The following is a 20,062-nucleotide window of genomic DNA, read 5'->3' on the forward strand; positions in this document are numbered from 1 at the left end:
CACACTCCTACACAGAGCTCCCTCACCAGATCACTCTCATTAGAAAATTGTCTTGGGAAAGAGGGCTGGATCAGCCAGAGGGGCCCCTTTTGAATAGAGAGCATCAGGCTTTGTCAGAAACGATTGGGTGATTGTTTAACAACAACTTCCTTCTACTCTGGTGCTCTCTCTCTCTTACCCCCCAGCTCTTCCTTCCTGGACTACACAAACTAGAGAACAGTCTGTTAGGTTATCCCTGCTTCCTCACATCCCACCATTGACTGTAGGGATGCTCAGCAAGGCTACCAGAGGCTTCCTTTTTGTGAACTGACAAACCCCGCCATCTGTTCTGTGACATCCCGCCTCGGGCAGCATCTGTTCATCATTCTTTGCTCCTGGACATTTCTGCCTTTGCTTCTGGGATGCTGCCTCCCCACTTCTCCCATTGGTTTCCTCCATGGGACACTCTTCGCCCAACCCCTAACATCAGTTTTCCCCAGGATTCTGCTTAGTTGCCCTTTCCCCCTCCCTGGTGATTTTACCCATCCTGCCTGTTGGTTCAAGCCAACCCATGTATGCCGATGACTCGCAGATTTCGGTACGCAGATCCTGCACTCTTCCTGCCCGTGGGCTGCTGGCATTACTGGTAACGTTGCAGGTCCCACTGTTTCTCCCCAGGATTAAGCCATCCAAGTACCTTCAGATGCTCTGTCCTCCAACTCAGTGAATGACGCACTCTACTCCAAGTGGCCGAAGCCAACATCCCAGGACTTCTGAGTCCCTTTTTCCCTAATACTCTGTTCCTGTCCAAATCTTACAGGCCCGTTTCCTCCATATTGCACTGACCTGTATTTGCTACTGCTTTCATTTAGGGCCTTTTTTGCTCACGTGGATTATCACAACACCCTTCCAGTGGTCTCCCTGCTTCCAGGCCTATCCCCTGCCAGTCTTCATCCACCCTGCAGGCGGAGCTGTTTTCCCGAAATGCAGATCTGATCCCACCATTCCCCTGCTTACTTTTTCTCATTAGCTCCTCAGCCTCGAGATAAAAACCAGTGTCTTAAAAATGTCCCTACAAGGGCCCTGCCCATTTCCAACTTCCTCATTGTCACTTGCTTTATTCATACATGTGTCCAACAGTCAGTTCATCCATCCCTCCATCCAGCGTACCCACCCACCAGCAGGTGTTTACTGAGTGCCTGGCATGTCCCAGGCTGTTTACTATGAGGGGCCAGGCTTACAGTGGTGAGCAGGGTACCTGCTGCCATGGGAGTCAGTGAGTGAGACAGAAAGTCAGTCTAGTGAGACAGAAAGCAGAAAAACAAAACAAAAAACTCATGCAAATATATAGTTACAGAGAAGTTAGAATGATCCTTTTTTAAAACCTTTTACTCTTTTGGGGCACCTGGATAGCTCAGTCAGTTAAGTGTCTTCCTTTGGCTCAGGCCATTATCCCAGGGTTCTGGGATTGAGTCCCACATCAGGCTTCCTGCTCACTGGGGAGCCTGCTTCTCCCTTTCCCTGTGCATGCCACTCCCCCAGCTTGTGTTCTCACTTTCTGTCAAATACAATCTTTTTTTTTTTTTAATAAACTTTTACTCTTTGTAAAGATTTTATTTTTAACTCATCTCTATACCCAACATGGAACGTAAACCCATAACCCCAAATTAAAGAATCACATGCTCCACCAACTGAGCCAGCCAGGATCCCAAGAAATGAGCCCTTTTAAAGTGCAGCACTCCCAAAGAACATTTTGTTACTGGATTTTTCTTTTTCTTTATTTTTTTTCTTCTTTTTAAAATTTAAATATTTAAAATAAATATATTTTATTTATTTATTTGACAGAGATCACAAGTAGGCAGAGAGAAAGAGAGAGGGAAGCAGGCTCCCTGCTGAGCAGAGAGCCCGATGTGGGGACTCGATCCCAGGACCCTGAGATCATGGCTCGAGCTGAAAGCAGAGGCCTAACCCACTGAGCCACCCAGGGGTCCCTTTTTTTTTTTTTTTAAATTCTTAATTGTTGAACGAGGGGCCGTACATTTTTATTTTGCACCGGACCCTGCAAATGATGTAGTCACCCCTGCCTCGAGGTGAGGGCTGTTAGCACCCCTCTTTTCGGAGGGTGAAGCTGCCCTTGAGACGTTAAATCACTTGCCAGGGGCCCACAGCTACATGTCAAAACCAAGATGAGCCCTGGAGTATCTTAAACTCCATCCCTGTTTCCTCAGGTTCTGGCTTCTTGCTCATTCATTTTCCTCTCTCATGCACTTGACTTTTTAATACTAAAGGGACTCCAGGCACCTGGGTGGCTCAGTGGGTTAAGGCCTCTGCCTTTGGCTTAGGTCATGATCCCAGGGTCCTGGGATCGAGCCCTGCATCCCGCTCTCTGCTCAGCGGGGAGCCTGCTTCCCTTCCTCTCTTTCTGCCTGCTTGTGGTCTCTGTCAAATAAATAAAATCTTTAAAAAAAAAAACAACAACAAAACTAAACTCTACTGAAGGGTCTTTCCGTACCTCTCATTTATTAACTGGTTAAAATATAATTATTAGGCTAGTAATCTGAAAATAACATTTTGTAATAGGCCACAGGATAGACTATAGAACTGTTCTGTCCAGTACAGTAACCTGTACATGTGGCTGTACATGTTTGAATTTTAATATTAAATGTACACCTGTACATGTTTGAATTTTAATATTAAATGAATTTCAGTATCATTTTAATTAAGTTGGAGGCTAATTCTCATTTTGTGTAATTTTAATTAAGTTGGATGCTGCATCAAAATATACTGGGGCTCCCTTTTTCAAATAAAGTGTGCATGGTTGTATATGGAGGGATCCTGGGGTCCCAGAGTATGAGGTCAGGACTAGGGAAGGGGGTGTGGAGTTCACACTGGACTTGAACGTCCCCCTGAGGGTGTCTGTATGAATATATTGCACACTCCAGCTCCTTGTTTTATTTAGTTATTTAACCAAATTACAGTGTTTGAGCCCCCTACCCCTATAATGTAGGTTCTCAGTTGCACTAGCCACATGCTCCAGGATTTTTCACTCACCTCTTTCTATTGTAGAAAAATATACTTGTAACTCATGCAGACAGAAAGCCATAGTCCTGTAAGTATCCATGTACCACTGCAGTCACTTAGCCAGAGCCCATTGTTAACGCTTGAGGACTCAGTATATTCCTTGTGCTTCTGTCACCAGCATCGCATCCAGAAAAGTGGAACACTGAACACTGTTTAATAATCTGGTTATTAGGCAGTGTTTCTTACCAGCAACTACATTCATCAAATAACCTCTCCCCAGAGGACCATGTCGGGAAAGTAAGACTCGTTACTGGGGAGAAAGGTGGGAGATCTGGAGACCCTCACCAGCAATGCTAGTTCTGCAAAGTCTGTGATCTGGGGATGTGGCCCAGCTCCTGGGAGGGCTCTTGGGCTTAGGCCATCCTTAGCTTCCTTATTAACTGGGTGGCTCAGTTGGTTGAGCAGCTGCCTTCAGCTCAGGTCGTGATCCCAGCGTCCTGGGATCAAGTCCCGCATCGGGCTCCTTGCTCTGCAGGGAGCCTGCTTCTCCCTCAGCCTCTGCCTGCCATTCTGTCTGCCTGTGCTCGCTCTTTCTCCCTCTCTCTCTGATAAATAAATAAAATCTTTAAAAAAAAAAATAACATGTCTGGGAGAGCCTAAGAAAAAGTGAGTACACATTCTCGTAATGAAGCTAATGTTTAACTAATAGTCCTCTGGTAAGATTTGTATTACATAAATCCTGCCTGAAGACCTGTGCCGCTACTTTCCCCTCTGTCATTAGGGAGGAGGAGGTATGATGTTTTCCCATCGTCCTGTTCATGGGTCACATTGCAGGCTGCAGGATTATTAACTAAGACCCGCAGTCATGTGTTTGTGAGCCTCTTACTGTAGGGCGGAGCAGGGGAGGAGGACAGGAGGGAAAGGATACCTTCGTGAGTCCATCTCAAAGTGAACTGATTTGGGAACATTGATGTGGAATATGGAGCTGGTGCCACTGTTAGAGGCTTGCTTGGGGCACAGTTGGGATGGGACTCTCCAATATTCTAGAATGGCCATGCTGACATTTCAGATCACCATGTCTCACAACCACCTTAAGAGCCTCTGGGAGGATGAGAGAAGTTAATTAGGAAATGGGAGTGCCCAGTCTAGTTGCTTACAGAATGAAGGAGAAAAATCAGGTTCTGGTTTCAGAATCCACACACTTCTCTCCCTTTCCAGACATGTCAGAAAGACACGCTGGGCCGAGTTATAGCACAAGTTAGGGTTGCAAGGATGGGTTGGGAAGTGGACAGCAGGCAGAACAGAGAGACAATGGTCCCATCCCCTGGGGGAGGGGGAGGTTGCTGCCCTGTGTATGCTGGGCTGAGCTGGGAACCCACCCAACAGCACTTTCCAGCACCTCCCACTGCTACTTCTGGGGTGCTTCAATGTATGATTAACTACACATCTTAATTGCTGTGCAGCCAGGGTAGAGCTGCAGGTGGTGGCTGGAACATTCTCTAGGTTTGGTGGTGTTAGCGAAGAGGGGACTGGAGGGGAACAAATTGTCTTTCACTCAGGGAGGACATTTTTCTCCTGAGTTCAGTATGGGCCACTGACTTGGGCAGCTATTGGCAGTTCCTGGCTTTGCTCTGAGCCTTCTTCCAGAGGAGCCTTCTTGGGGGCAGTAGAAAAGGGGAAAGTAAATTCTTACCAGAAAGAAATGAAATACAATCATCCATCCCCAGCCTCCATCCAGGGCTTCAGTGTATGGTTGGGCCTTCCCTGCCCTCTGCGTCATGATGCTCGGTCTCTGTGACAATACCAAAACAGTTGACTCAGTTGACAAGAAACTGATCTAAACTTCTAAACTTTATTTTTCTCTGTGGTGTAAAGCCACTTGTAATTTTTGTGTAGCCCACCCCTTTAAAAATAGATGATTTCCTCATTTCTAAATTGTTGACAGGCTCTGATCTCAACCTCAAAAATGCAAGCAGGGCTTTGTATTGTCTTTGGGGACTTTTCTGGAGGCCTGCTGCCTGACTTCACCTGGCAAGTCCGGAGGCCTTTGACAGTTATCTTGGGTATGGCCTTAGTTACATATAAGTCTGCCTATTTCTCCTATCCCTGTTTTTTCCATAATCACAATCCAGGCAGAACCATGGGAGAGGTAAGAAAAAGCTAATGAAAGGCCATAATTTGAGAGACATCAAAGCCATCGCAGAGATATGAATGGCATCTGAAAGATGACCACTCGGTTTACTATTTCAGGCAGGAATTACGAAGGAGTTAACTACAAGCCCACCTCGCTGTAGGGTGGTCTGTATTAGCACTGGCCTCCCTGGCCTAGGTCTACAAGCCACATCCTAGGGGAAGTCATGCATCACCCTCTGGTCTTCTGGGTGAGCTCTTGACCTTAGAGAAATAAGGAAAGGAGGAAGAGCTTCGGGTTTAGGAATTTCCTTTACAAAGCAATTGCCAAAATGAAAATATTCTAAGGGACTAACTAAATAGATGTGACAACAAAAATGCCGTGACCGTTCCTTGAATGAATCCTGGACCAGAAAACAATTTGTAAAGGACTTCAGGAGGTCACTTGGGGGAAATTCTGGAAGTCCACTTCTGGACTTTCTAGTAGACCTGTGAAATCTCTTAAGAGTGGTGGTGGTCTTGTGGTTCTGCTAGGAGCATGTTCTTGGTCTCAGGAGTGAAGTATCCTAGAACCTGTATTTTCTCCCAAGTGGTTCAGTAAAAATAGATATATAAAGAGAAGTAACAGAAAGAAATGTAAATGTTCTGAGGATGGCATGCGGTATTCTTTATTTCCCACCATCAGACTGGCAGGCAGGCTGCTGCTTCCAGAATGGCCAGGCTGCGGCCAGCGTGTGTGGAATGGTCGGCTGTCTGGTGAGCAGGCCGGGGAAGGAGGACTGGGGGGTGGGCAATGCCTCTCATTCAAAACATTACAGAAAAGTAACCCCAGCACACAGTCCCATTTTTTTCTTACCTTTGATGTGGTCTTCAGCAAAGGAATCCTTCAGCAATGAGGCAGTGAGGCAATCTGGGAAGAAAAGTATAGGATTTTTGACAAAGTGACTCCTGTTTCTAAGGCATTTCATTCGGCTGCACTGTGAACACAAGCAAGCATTCTAAGTCTGTGAGGCCGAGCCAGTGTGGTCACTCCTGCCAGTGGACTTTACTTCCTGAGGGGAGGAGGAAACACTGATCTGACATCATCCCAGGCCCTCCCTCCACCCATCCAGACTCAGAAAGTAGAATTTGTCACCATAGGCTCAGAAGCAAGCATCAGAGTAAACCAAGTAGAAAATCCTTTCGGTAACTATGGTTAAGTTAATTAAACAAGGAGGTCCTTACACAGAGGTGAGTCTAACGCCAGGGGGGTTTCTGGAAACAACCCAAAATCTGAGCCGGTCAGTGCCACAGAGGTATCAAATTAAAATGGTAAAGACAACTCATCACAGTGAACTAGGCTTTCAATCATAGACTATCAACAAGTTCCTTGCTGGAGTGCCTGACTGGTTCCTGTCGGTAGAGCGTGTGACTCTTGATATCAGAGTCCCGAGTTCCAGCCCCATGGCAGGCATATGGCCTGCCTAAAATCAATAAACTATCTTAAAAAAACAAAACAAAAATAAACTACCCAAAACTTCCTTGCTTTGCTTCCACCTTTTCTCTGTAAAAGCCTCCCCCTGAATTGATTTTTCCTCAAATAAACTTTTAAAATATTTATTTAACATGCCTCAGTTTATCTTTTAACAATTCTGGTATCAGAAGAGAGAACCAAGGAAGGAGACCCGGCCACCCACCCTGCTACCGCCCCCCACCCCCCGCCCTAACTCCACGAGCAAGGGGCACGGGCACCTGCCTAGCGCATGGAGCTTAAGGCTTTCTCGCTTCCTCTGCAGGTCATAGACAAGTCCCTTTGGGTCCTAGCTCCACTGCTTTGGTATTCCAAACTGTCAGACTTCATCGAAGCATTTCTTTTTAGGGACTGGGTCCAGAAACTGACTGCTTTCAACTTAAACACCGGCCTGGGCCTGGGGAAGGATTAGGTCCAGTTTAAACTGGGCTGGGTCCAGTGTGAGGCCTCAGCTGAATAAAAAAATGTGTTCAAGCTGAACAAGTATATTAGCCTTACCAAAGGTAATTGTGAATGCCAGTGGCCACAGAGGAGAATTTGTAATTTAGGTGAATGTAAATTACATAAATTACATTTATGCCGTTCTCTTGAGAAAAAAGGGTCTTAGCCAAACACTCACTATAAAAGGTGGGGAAAATAATTTTTCCTCCACTGCAATTTCTGATGACCAGCAGGAGACCTCCTGGGACACCCCACTCACTCCAGAGCCTACTGACAGGATCCTGGGAAAACGCAGAAGCCAGCAAAGGGTGAGAATTCCTACCAGAGTTAGCTCTCCTAGATCTCTGTGGTGCCCGTTTGAGAGAGGATGGTGGACTTCATGCTGTCCTTTCCTGTCCGAATTCAGGTTGATAGGAGGAAAACATTTGTGAGAATTAGATCTTTGAATTGTGGCTCGTGAATGGAGACAGATAATGCTTTTCCCTTTGTCTCATTCTGTATCCTGAGAACTCGGCTTGGCTTTTCTGCCTGTTGTTGGGACACACAGGTTATTAGTTCTTGCAAGTGCAGGTTGGAGAGCCTAAAACTATGGCTGCTAGAAATATGGGTTGCACCCCATATGCGGCTCGTCTCCTGCCAGCCATGCCCAGTTGTCGGGGTTTATCCTTAGTCTTCCTTTGGGTTCTCTTTGGGAGTAACTCAGGGTGTCGGGAGATAACATCTCTTGTCCCCTCCTTGGGAGCACCTCTTCTGTCCATGGTTAAGTCATAAAGGGTTTGTTAGTTTGGGTTTTGAGTCATCTGACAGTGATACCTCTGGCTTAAAAGAAAAAGAAAAATATTTACTGTTCGCCCAGCTAAAAAGTATTAATAAGATACTTGAAAGGATTTTTAGAGAGCTCTGCGGTCAGAAGTTGGCCAGATTGGAAGCTAATATTCAGAGCCTGATAGGAACTTAAGAAGAAAAAAAAAAGCTTTTTCCCTAAAATGAAACTATGTAACCAAAAGGGAAAGAAAAACATTCCCAAGCCACTATGAAAGGATTTGCTAAATCATAAAGGCACACAGCTCTAAATCTAAAGCGTAAGAATCTTTTAATTTCCATTTTAGTTGAAATCCCCCTAATGGGGGTGCTTGGGTGGCTCAGTCAATTAAGTGTCTCCCTTTGGCTTGGTCCTGATCCCGGGGTCCTGGGACTGAGCCCATGTATTGCATAGGGCTCCCCGCTGAGCACCTCCTGTGTCCCCTGCGTCTCCCTCTCCCTCTGCTGCTCCTGCTTGTGTGTGCTCTCTCTCTCTCTCTCTCTCTGTCAAATAAATAAATAATAATATCTTTTTAAAAAATCCTCCTAATAATAAACGAAGCAGCAAATTGAAGATCATGTAGGTGGATGGGAGGGTCAGTCAGCCTCTTGCTCATTCAGGTTGCAACCCAGTTCTTTGAGAAATTAAAAACAACTGTACTGTCCTGAAAAATCTCGTTTTTCAAGACCAGAAATGTGGCTCTACAAACAGTTCAAATTCATTACACCATCACCAAACCTCTTCTGCTCATCTCAAAAAGCTGCTATAAAACATCTGGATTTAGGGAATAAAAGTCCTTTTTGACAGAATTTATATCTTCTCCCTGTGCCTTTGAGATGTAAATGTTCTACTTTTGTTCTCTAGGTATCCAGAGCCATTTCTTTGAAATGGGGACTTCAGGGAAGTAATTCTTATCTGAAGGGACAGAAAAACTGCGGCTAGGGGTGGGGATGCTGCTTGGAAACTAGGAGAAAGTTATTGTAAGTTAAGTTAAATGATGGATATTCATAGAATATTTACATCATTTCCAAATAAGATAAAATACTAGAATATCAGTTATTGAACACAAGTTTAATTACTTTTGGCTTTTTTTTTTTTAAAGATTTTATTTATTTACTTGACAGAGATCACAGTAGGCAGAGAGGCAGGCAGAGAGAGAGGGGAAAGCAGGCTCCCTGCTGAGCAGAGAGCCCAATGCAGGCCTCCATCCCAGGACCCTGGGATCATGACCCCAGCTGAAGGCAGAGGCTTTATCCCACTGAGCCACCTAGGCTCCCCATACTTTCCGCTTTTTATACAGAGGAACTAAGGATGTTTGAGTCTATTGGTAAGTATGTTTTGTGCCACACTGAAAATTTTGCTGTGAGGAGAGATACACTACTAGAAATGATGAAATGTATTTATAAATCTGCCAGTCCCCAGAATGCTAGTCCACTATTACACTATACAGAATAACAGTCTACTATTGCTTACTTCCCTGTTCTCATAAGAAAGTAAGGATTCTATGCAAGCTGGTGCAACCACTCTGGAAACAGTATGGCATTTCCTCAAAAAGTTGAAAATAGAGCTCCCCTATGACCCAGGAATCGTACTGCTGGGTATTTACCCGAAAGATACAAATGTAGTGATCTGAAGGGGAAGGTGCACCTGAATGTTTATAACAGCAATGTCCACAATAGCGAAACCATGGAAAGAACCTAGATGTCCATCAACAGATAAATGGGTAAAGAAGATGTGGTGTGGGACGCCTGGGTGGCTCAGTTGGTTAAGCAGCTGCCTTCGGCTCAGGTCATGATCCCAGCGTCCTGGGATCGAGTCCCACATCGGGCTCCTTCCTTGGCAGGGAGCCTGCTTCTCCCTCTCCCTTTGCCTGCCATTCTGTCTGCCTGTGCTTGCTCTCTCTCCCTCTCTCTCTAATAAATAAAATCTTTTTAAAAAAAAAAAAGAAGATGTGGTGTATATATACAATGTAATACTATGCAGCCATCAAAAGAAATGACATCTTGCGATGACGTGGATGGAACTAGAGGGTATTATGCTGAGTGAAATAAGTCAATCAGAGAAAGACAATTACCATACGATCTCCCTGATACGAGGACTCTGTGAGAAACAAGGCAGAAGATCATAGGGGAAGGGAGAGAAAAATGAAACGAAACCAGAGAGGGAAACAAATCATAAGAGACTCTCAGTCTCAGGAAACAAACTGAGGGCTGCTGGAGGGGAGCGGATGTGAGGGATAGGGTAGGTGGGTGATGGACATTGGGGAAGGTATATGCTATGGTGAGTGCTGTGAATTGTGAATGACTTATGATTCACAGACCTGTACCCAAGAAACAATTCATTATATGTTAAGAAAAAGAAAAAAATAAGGATTCTAAGGGTTAAGAATTCTAATTAATATATGTAATCAGAACTACTTAGAAATAGTAAGGGTGAAAGAAAACAATTGTGTATGAAAAGTAAGTAAGGAAAGTAGAATGTGGTTTTTATTTTTATTTATGTTTAAATTTTTTGTAATTACTTGAATAATCTCTACACCCAACATGGGGGCTCGAACTCACACCCTTAAGATCAAGGGTTGCATGCTCCACTGAGCCAGCCAGCTTCCCCGTATAAATTTTAATATACCTTAGTTTATTGTTTAACAGTATGCTGGAGGCAGGGGGTAGGGCCCCAGAACTTTGATCCTGGTGCTGTTCCTCTGTGGGCTCTTCAGGATATACTTATTTTACAACTCTCCCAGAGTGGGGAGATGTGTTTCCTTGCTACAAGTGGCATTCTGTAGTAGGTTCTGCCTATCTGTGTGACCTTTTGTGTATTGACTAATTTTACTTAGTAATCTGGAGTTGAAGCCCCATTTCAATTCCTTTTTTTAAATTCTCAGTTACCTTAATTCCAAACCCCTCCCGTGGAACATATGTACTTGCAGTTTTAATGAAGCCTTGGAAACAGTTACGTTTCCTCAAAAATGATGGGGATAATTCGCTTTCTTATCCCATTTCCTTCCTCTGTCCCACCCTCCACATCAAAAAATAAAATATAATGAAAAAGGCAACAGGAAATCACCTTTCATCTCCCCAGCACCAGCTTTCTAGGTTTTGAACCAGAGTGTGTTTTTCTTGTTTTATCCGGAAAACCTGCACGTATTTATGCTTCCTCTCTTATAAAAAAAAAAAAACAAAAAAAAACAAAAAAAAAACCAAGGGGTTTCTCAGGCTCTTAAAACCAAACTCTGTAATACTTTCTGATGAAAGTGCTGGCAGGAGCAGAGCTTCGTGGTTTGGGAAGATGCCTTGCGTTTGGGGTGGAAAAGCTTATGTATTTGCGAGGTGCTGGTGCCAAGGATCCAGCTGACCGACTTTCAGGACAGGGAAAAAGCCTAAAGAGGGAAGGTGAAAGCTTTTCAGACAGTTATTTGCGGTTACTAACAATGTTCCTAATTGTTAGTGTGTTGTACTTACATACTAACAAGCATTTTCAAGGAAACATCTGTGGGACTAATTTTGCGGGGAGTGGTCTGGGGAGCACTTGTTGCTCTTTTAAAGCAGGGCACTCTATAGTCCTGATAGTGGGATGAGCTGAGTGTAGGCTTTATATAGATAGAGAGTTCTGACGCTGAGGGCGGGAGGGAGGTCAGGTTCAAATTGTGTGAGAACAGGCAGTCACTCACGGAGGCTGGGAGGGATGCAGGGTCCTCCAATGAACTGCTCAGAGAACCTGGGGCATACAGGGAGTTTTCAAGTGTGGTGGGAAACGCAGACTTGGTTAGAATCTCAGCTTTGCTGATTTTTTAAGCCTGCGGACTCCAGACGGGTTACCCTGAGTCTGTTTTCAGATCTGTGAGATGTAGCTAAAACTACTTTGCAAGTTTTTTGGCGAGGACTAACAATATAGAGAGATGGAACAGAACTGGTAGGAGATCTCTGTATATGCACACACAATCCTACTTTGGTGGCATCAGATCACATACAATCCCACTTTAGTCGCAGCTCTGTACAGACCCGAAAATACGCGGTCTCCAACCCTGAGCTCTTTGCAGCACTCTTTTCATCAATAAATATGGGGGCACTCTGCCCCACCTTGAAGGTTGTTATGAAGAATAAAGGAGGAACTATGTTCGTTTATTAGTTTCATTCAATAAAGTTGCCTTCTGTGTGTCAGGCACTGTGCTGGACAGAGGGGCTATGTGCGGGCAGAGGGTGGTCTGAGATGTGGCATAAGGGCTGCCCAGGGGCCGGATCTTGCAGCGCGTGGGAGACCATGTAAGTTTCAGGTTTTGTTCTACAGGCAATGGGAGGTGTAGCACTGTGTCTGCTACAAAGTGAGCACCTGATACATGCTTCTTTCTGAGCATTCCCACCAGCATGTGCGGTTAGAAATTCAAGTTCAGCATATCTAAAATCAAACCCAGCCCTTTTTGCTCTCTGACCTGTCCCTCAGAGTTGACTGCTTCTTTCCAAGGCACCTAGTTCTTCCTATCTCTAGATTAGACAATGCAGTTATCTTCCTCTGTTCTCTTTTCCTTTCTGCTGATTTTTTTTTTTAAAGATTTTATTTATTTATTTGACAGACAGGGATCACAAGTAGGCAGAGAGGCAGGCAGAGAGAGAGAGGGGAGGAAGCAGGCTCCCTGTGGAGAAGAGAGCCCAATGCGGGGCTCGATCCCAGGACCCTGGGATCATGACCTGAGCCGAAGGCAGAGGCTTTAACCCACTGAGTCACCCAGGCACCCCCCTTTCTGCTGATTTTTAAAAATTTATTTGACAGAGAGATCACAAGTAGACAGGGAGGCAGGCTGAATGAGAGGGGGAAGCAGGCTCCCCGCTGAGCCCGATGCAGGGCTCGATCCCAGGACCTTGAGATCATGACCTGAGCTGAAGGCAGAGACTTAATCCACTGAGCCACCCAGGCACCCCATCTGCCAATTTTTTAAAAATTGTCTCTCATGTTTGATCCGGAGCTAAGGACTTTATCTTGCTGAGCCTATTTCTTCCTCTGAAATGGGGTCCATAGTTTGTAAGAGGATTAAATGAGCTAATTGCATGTAAATTGTTTAGCATGTGTCTAGCGTGTAGCGAATCTAAAGATTGGTTCCTATCACTCAAGGTTATAAACTGGAAATAAATACTAAGAGCAAGTTTTTCTGCTTGCAAAGAAGTGAGTTTGGTCTACCTCATCAGATTCATCTTTAAACTCAGATTAGAAGCTTATTTATTCTGAACTCCATTCGGTTAACAGAGTAAGGCCCAGGATTCTTAAAAAGTAGATATTTAAGTTCCTTCCCTACCTCCCAGCTTTTTCACCTCCTACCTTAGGACCAAACTAAAACATGTAGTATTACATAAATAGTCCTCCTGGTCTATCACTGGTGTTTGCTATTGCCACTCCCTCTGCCTGGGAAGGCCTAGGTCTTTCCATAAATCTCTCTCCTATTAGTTATATATTCTTCTATTTGGCAAGTATTCAGTGCCTACTGTGTCCTGGTACTAAGTACTTGGAATACACTGACTAAGACAATGCCCCTGCCCTCAAAACCTATGCAGAGGCAGGCTAGACAAATAAAATGTAACATATAAACAATTTTTAATATATAAAACAAACATGTTATTTATATATATATATTTAATATATAAAACAAACATGTACTACAAGTCAAGTATTGGTGAAGACAACCTATGTGCACATCCCTTCTATCAAAGTACGAACTCAAAGGCTAGAACCAGGTCTTTTTTTTTTAAAGATTTTTTATTTATTTATTTGACAGAGAGAGATCACAAGTAGGCAGAGAGGCAGGCAGAGAGAGAGGAGGAAGCAGGCTCCCTGCGGAGCAGAGAGCCCAATGTGGGACTCGATCCCAGGACTCTGAGATCACGACCTGAGCCGAAGGCAGCGGCTTAACCCACTGAGCCACCCAGGCGCCCCTAGAACCAGGTCTTAATGCAAAATCTTTGTATCCTCTTATAATATCTTGTATTTGGAGGTGCTTGATATTTTGGAATAAATAATATTCTGGAGATTTTTTTATACTGTCAAATACTACATTGCTAAAGAGTAACAGGACTGCATTTAAATTCAACAAAATGAGGTCATCTGTGCCTACCTGTGCTCCATTCTGCTGTTGAGAACTGTAAAGGTTAAAGAAAAGATAATGTTGGGTGCCTGGGTGGCTCAGTGGGTTGGGCCGCTGCCTTCGGTTCAGGTCATGATCTCAGGGTCCTGGGATCGAGTCCCGCATCGGGCTCTCTGCTCAGCAGGGAGCCTGCTTCCTCCTCTCTCTCTCTGCCTACTTGTGATCTCTCTCTGTCAAATAAATAAATAAAATCTTTTATAAAAATAAAAAAAAATTAAAAAAAAAAAGAAAAGATAATGTTGTCTTCTACGTTCAGGCGTTAAGTTTTTTCTCGCCAAACATGCCTATTTTTATAATGGTCTAGTGTTCAAAGTACAAGCTCAGAGTTGGGAGTCTTTTTTTTTTTAAGATTTTATTTACTTATTTGAGAATGCAAGAGAGAGGGAGAACATGAGCAGGGTGGGGGGTAGAGGAGAGAGGGAGCAGCAGACTCCCCAGTGAGCAGAAAGCCCGATGTGTGATCAGGATCATGGTATGAGCCCAAGGCGGACACTTAACTGTCTGAGCTGCCCAGGCGTCCCCGAGTTACTCAGCAAATCCCTTAGCCTTAGTTAGACAAAGGCAAAATAGGGCAGCTAAGAGTTCATATAGGGTTATCAGTGAGAATTACATGAGTTTGTGGTATCTAATAGGTACTTAATGATAACAGCTGTTATGTTGTTATGGGGTGGGAATTGGCTTAATTAGTTTTCAGTATCCATGGACACTTGTGTGAGACTGTCTGTAGTTCAGGAAGCTTCTGAGAGAGAAGAGATTGACTTGGAGCAAAGATTTTAAAAAAATTATAATTTGGTAATCCAAAAAAATGAACATTTGCTAAGAATTTAAACAATCCAGAAAAGAGCCAAGCTTTCCTCTGACCAGATTTATTGAATGTAAGAAAATTCTATGTACAAAGTGACTGGGACCTGCTGCTTCAAAACATGATCCTTTCTTACTAATATTTGGATAAGTCAGTCCATTGAGTGTCCAAAAGTAGCTTACTCTAAAATTAAGAGAAAAGTGCCCAATGCACACGAAATAAATGGCCTGACTATTGGGACTGGTGTAGTTGTCTAAGATAATTCACACAGGCGGGATCGAGCCCCGACGACAGGCTGCTGGAGAACCGCCATGAGCCATCAGGAGGCCATCTTGTGCACCGCCACCGTGATGCCGTCATGTTTCTGGATCATGATGTTCCTGAAAGGAAAAGATATTCCATAAAATGTTACAAGTGGGAGTCTGCTGAAGATTAAAGACACTGTTTGGTTTAGGATACAACTAAAAAAATATTATTTATCATTTCTTTAAGGTACGAAAGCAATATATGAATATAAGAAAACATTTGGGAAATACAGAAAAGTATAAAATATACAAATGAATCTATAATCCTACAGCTCAGAGACAGGCACTACTGTGTTTTGTTAGCTGCGTGTATACCATCCGTGCATTTGTCTGCTCTTTACAAAACTGATCACACTGTGTAGTTCCATACTCTGCTTTCATCACTTACTATTACTCTGAGGATGCTCACCTGGAACAGCTTTAGTATTTCTATTACTACGGAAGTGGTTTCTGATCCTTGATTGGTCTTTGCCTATGCTATTTATTACTTCCTTTTTCTTGACAGTCAGGACAATTCTTACTCTTCATTTAAATGTCACTGTGGTCTAAAAGCACGTTAAGCTTTGGAGATCAGTCTATTTTGTGGTCCAAAGAGTGAAGAGCCTCCCTCCAAGTTCTTTGAATGCAAATTGCTAATAACACAGGGCAGGCCCTACTCAACCTTCCCAGTGACTTTTCTGATTAAAAAGGAAAGAATCTGTCAAGATGTACTCACCCATTATCTGATTCTAGACACACCACAGGGATATCAGTGGGGTCTGAGGTCAGCTTAGCTGCTTGCTGGGCTAGAACGGATATCACCCCGGCATGCTCATCTGACAGGGTCCCACGGCCTGGAAGACAGAGATGTAATCATGTCAATGAGTACACAGTTATAGTAGAATCTCTCACTGATTTATTCACAAAAAGAAGGCTCAGTTCATGGTCTTTTAGGTTAGGTACTGACAGGAAATGATTTTGTCCTGATATTCAGCTGGTTACATCAACAAGAAAGCCAGACAACACTTCTTAAAATCAATAAAGCACCAGAGACACTCGATTTCCAATCACTCTCATCACCATCTCTGGACACCTTCTCGCACCTATAAGGAAGCTATAATTCAAGTCAGTCTGAAAGCCATAAATGCCTTTTACAGGAAGCTTCGTGAAACCAACAAGACACTCAAAGGTGAAGTTGACAAAAAGCAGTAAGGGCAAGAGACTTGTTGAAACGAATAATTTCTTCATGGGGAATCTGATTTTCTTTTAGCGAGCTCAACCTCAAAGGATACAAAAGTCTTTACTCAGGAGTTCAGTTGCAAGATCACCTTGGTTGACAGTACATGTGAATATTCTGTGCGCAGTTATTTCGACCTGAATAAGCTGGCTGTTTTCAAATACAAACTTAACTGCCTTTTTGTTAAAATTTGTTTTTGCTTGTAGATAATCTTGGGTGCCCGATACAAAAGGTAATTACTAAGTTTACACTTCCACATACAAAGGCAGCACAAGCTCGCCTGCCTGGAACTATAGTGGATAACAGACATACCAGTGTGGCAGAGCTGGCGGATTTTCTATGGTTACAGAAAACGCTAACTAGACAGACAGTGCAGTCTTTTGGATCCTGAAGGTTTCTTGGAGGAACTAATTTCATTTTAGATTTCCACACCTGAATTTCAGGCTTTCCATCAACCAGCACCTCAAGTAAATCTGCCTTTTGTCTCCCAACTAGATTTGTGTAAAATCTGAGTGACACAGATTACCTCTTTCAGTTATCCTCCCAGCAGAAATTCAGAGCTTTAAAAATTCCTGCAGTAAAGTAAGGAATTTAACTGAGTAAGGAGGGAGGAGTCCTTGGTTTACGAGTTGGGACATGAATTAGCTGAACACTTTAGTTACTTACCTTTCAGGATTTATCTCATCTGTAACTCTTACCATTTATTAAGCATCACGTCTGGGTTCTGTGTTGAGTGTTTCACACACATTATATAATCTTACAACACCGTGACTAAGAGATTTTTCAGCGAGACTGAAATCCTAGCTCAAACCTAGCTCTGTGACCTAGGGCGAGTTACTCAACCTCAATTTCTTCATCTGCCTCACAGGGCTGCTACAAGGATTAAATGACTTAGTTTGGAGAAAGCACTTAGAATGGTGCCTGGCACATAGCAGGTGCTCAATAAATGCAATTCTATAATTACTGCCATTATTAAACCACAACCCAGTACAGAGATCCTGGGTTGGCAAAGCCTTGGCAGCTCATGTCCTTTCCACCCATCTCAGCCAACTGCCCTAGACCTTTGCTGCCCAATGCCCCCTCACTGGCCAAGGCCTGCCTGCTCAGCACCATCCTGTGCCCCACAGAGGCCCAGATGAGGGCTGCACCTGTGCAGGCGGCCTCGCTGCGCATGTAGGGTCTGGGCAGTTCTGCAGACCAGCTGCCAATATCCTGATGTGCCTCCTCTGATGTGAGAGGGAATCAAAGACCATGTTCTTTATAAAAACAAACAAACCAAAGTCTTTAAACTCAATGAAAAAATCGACCCAGAAAAGCTCTAGGTAAATTCCCATTTGATGAAAAGAACAAATGATTTAGACCATGTAGACCAAGTGGAGATTATCGTGGCCATGGAGGAGGACTTTGGGTTTCACATTCTTGAGACAGATGTGGAGAAGTTATTGTGCCCACAAGAAATTGTATATTACACTGCAGATAAGAAGTATGTACATGAATAAAATATCAGACCCCTTTCTCCAATTAGAGAAGACAAGGAAGATACTGGTGAGTGTCTGGAAGTGACATTATCACTGACTTTGACAGAGTAATTCTGTTTAGACTTGTATTTAAACGAAGAGTTTTTACCTTTAAAAAGAAATCTATACAGCCAACCAACAAAAACAACCCAGCAGAGAAACTGAGGCTCAGAATTTTTGGTCCAAGGTCACACTATTAGCAATGGAAGAGCAGGGGGCTGAACCCATGCGTTCAATTCTGAAGCTCTCATTTTTACTGCCTACTCTCTTACTCAGGTGTATTTGGACTACAGAACAGCACTGTCCATCTTCCCGGGTTATTGTGAAAATCAGAGATAAAGCACACAAAACCCTAGCAGTCTGCACCCATTCTCAACCAATGGTACCTGATGTCATTATCTGAGGTCCTTGGTAGACCCAATTTAAAATAATTCAAATACTATTTTAGTAGAAATAATTTCTAGTGCAAGAACTGCAAGGACCACTTCTACCTTCATAAATACCAACTGAAAAGTTTCAATTTTCTAATCCCATTTGGAGATAAACTCTACTCTCACCAAAGAACCCAGAAAGTGGCAGGATAACAGGAGGTATAAAAACTAGAGAACAGCACACTAGGCTCCTAGTCAATATCAAATGATATGCAGCCCACCAGAGTAGGTGGTGACATACTTACAGCCCAGATTAAGTCCTTGTGAATCTGTGCACAGGACTCCAACAATGGATGGATTCTTCATTCTAATTCCAGGAGCACCAGAGGAATGAAGCAGATGATGTCAGGAAATGAATTTAAATAATTATAACACACACGTACAGGTTTTTCTATGTACCAGGCACTGTTGCGCTTTAAACCACTGCTTATTTATTACGCTGAGAAAAATTAAACTACAATGAACTAATTTAAATTTAATAGTTAAACCAATGTACGGGTGATGGGAGAAAAGATTATGTCAGGTACTGCTGAGCTTCCGAGAGCCGCAAACACGACAATTTATCAGTATTTTGTCGCCGTTGTTCAAAATGACGAAAAAACACTGGTTGCCTCCAGGAGGGGAAGTGGAGAAACTGAGGGGCGCTGGTGGGAGGGAGCTGTTTCGCGGTGCGCCTTCTTGTACTTTCAATTTTACACCTTACGTGGATATTACTTGTTCGAAAAATTGAGAGGTCTTTCGTTTCCTCAAGCACCAAAGTCACTGGTTACACACGCGAGGAGAGACTTGTGTTTATGTTCACGTTGGGTTCGCTTTGCACACCCGGTACAATCTTCCCCCAAATGAACCCATTTCCTAAAACTACTGAGGAATGACCGTGCCATACAGACAACTGCAACACGACGGGCGGTTTTGGCCTTCGGCTGCGGAGACTAGCTCCCGGAGGGAGGGTGCGGAGCCCCGGCGGGACTGCGGGATTTTAATTCCGGGTCACCCCCTCCACCCCGCGGCCGCGGGACAGGGCTCGCCGCGTCACCCTCTCCCCTACCCCCAGGCCCGAGGGTCGCGCGGCGTCCCCGACACGCCCGCCCAGCTATCTCAGCGCGCGCCTCGTGTCCCGCTCAAGTCCCCCCGCTGTGTTACTCACGTATCCTCCAAGTGCTGCTCCAAGGTGGCCTCCATCCCGCCAGCCCGGCCCGGGATCCCGCAGCTCAACACCTCTTGCTCCGCCCCAGGCCCGGGGCGCGCCTTGCTCACGTGACCCGCGCCGGGCGCAGCGGGGGACGGCGCCTCCGAAGGGACAAACTTCTCCGAGAGACCTCCGCGCTGTCTTTGGGAGAGTTGGTTCCGCCTCCGCCGCCCAGATCCGCAACCGGGTGGCGCGAGTAATTCCTGCACGGGAAGAGGTGTGCGGCCGGGCTGCAGAACCTTGGTTCCGGCCTGGCACTGTGTCTCGGCGATGTCGACCTTTGCATTCCCGTTCAACCGACTCCGAAACCTTCAGGCCAGATCTTGTTTGCGTTTTGCAATAACCGGGCGGGTCAGACAGGGTGAGATCCAGGCGGTGCGGCAGGGGCAGAGAGAGACGCAAGACCCTGGTGCGGGGCTGCACAGGCGTGTTGGGGAGGTGACGTGCGCGTGGGGGCTAGAAGACCACCTGCAGCTCGGTGAAAACCCCAAGCTAGGTATTGGGAAGACATTGGTTCTTCCTTTGGCGAGGGCGCAGGAAAAGTCCAGGAAAGAAGGTGTCACTTGTAAAGAAGACTGGGTAGGACTAC

General features: G+C 44.6%; 2 protein-coding genes across 7 annotated transcripts in view; both read right to left on the reverse strand.

Annotated features, from left to right (window-relative positions):
- The window catches only part of SLC16A4 (solute carrier family 16 member 4), a 39,331-nt gene extending 32,648 nt beyond the window's left edge, over nt 1–6,683 (reverse strand). For all 6 annotated transcript variants that reach the window (XM_044238883.1, XM_044238881.1, XM_044238884.1 and 3 more), the window contains exons 1-2: nt 5,987–6,683; nt 4,694–4,792 (exon numbers count right to left, since the gene is read on the reverse strand). In XM_044238883.1, the coding sequence (XP_044094818.1) occupies nt 4,694–4,780 (87 nt within the window). In that variant the 5' untranslated portion in view covers nt 4,781–4,792; nt 5,987–6,683. The remainder of the gene's footprint in view (nt 1–4,693; nt 4,793–5,986) is intronic.
- Nucleotides 6,684–14,863: 8,180 nt separating this feature from the next.
- LAMTOR5 (late endosomal/lysosomal adaptor, MAPK and MTOR activator 5) lies at nt 14,864–19,528 on the reverse strand. Its single transcript, XM_044238885.1, has 4 exons — nt 19,432–19,528; nt 18,530–18,591; nt 15,836–15,953; nt 14,864–15,195 (listed from the first exon to the last, which is right to left on the reverse strand). The coding sequence occupies exons 1-4, from the start codon at nt 19,464–19,466 to the stop codon at nt 15,135–15,137; spliced, it is 276 nt and encodes a 91-aa protein (XP_044094820.1). The 5' UTR covers nt 19,467–19,528; the 3' UTR covers nt 14,864–15,134.
- Nucleotides 19,529–20,062: the final 534 nt, after the last annotated feature.

Source organism: Neovison vison, chromosome 2 (assembly GCF_020171115.1).
Source record: "Neovison vison isolate M4711 chromosome 2, ASM_NN_V1, whole genome shotgun sequence".
Lineage (NCBI taxonomy): Eukaryota > Metazoa > Chordata > Mammalia > Carnivora > Mustelidae > Neogale > Neogale vison.

Bases quoted from the DNA above. Each gene is read 5' to 3' on its own strand.
- LAMTOR5 (XM_044238885.1), bottom strand. From the start codon at position 19,466: ATGGAGGCCACCTTGGAGCAGCACTTGGAGGATAC. The intron at 18,592-19,431 runs GTGAGTAACACA...TCCTGGAATTAG, and splicing joins GAGCAGCACTTGGAGGATAC to AATGAAGAATCCATCCATTG. The intron at 15,954-18,529 runs GTAAGTATGTCA...TCTGTCTTCCAG, and splicing joins ACAAGGACTTAATCTGGGCT to GCCGTGGGACCCTGTCAGAT.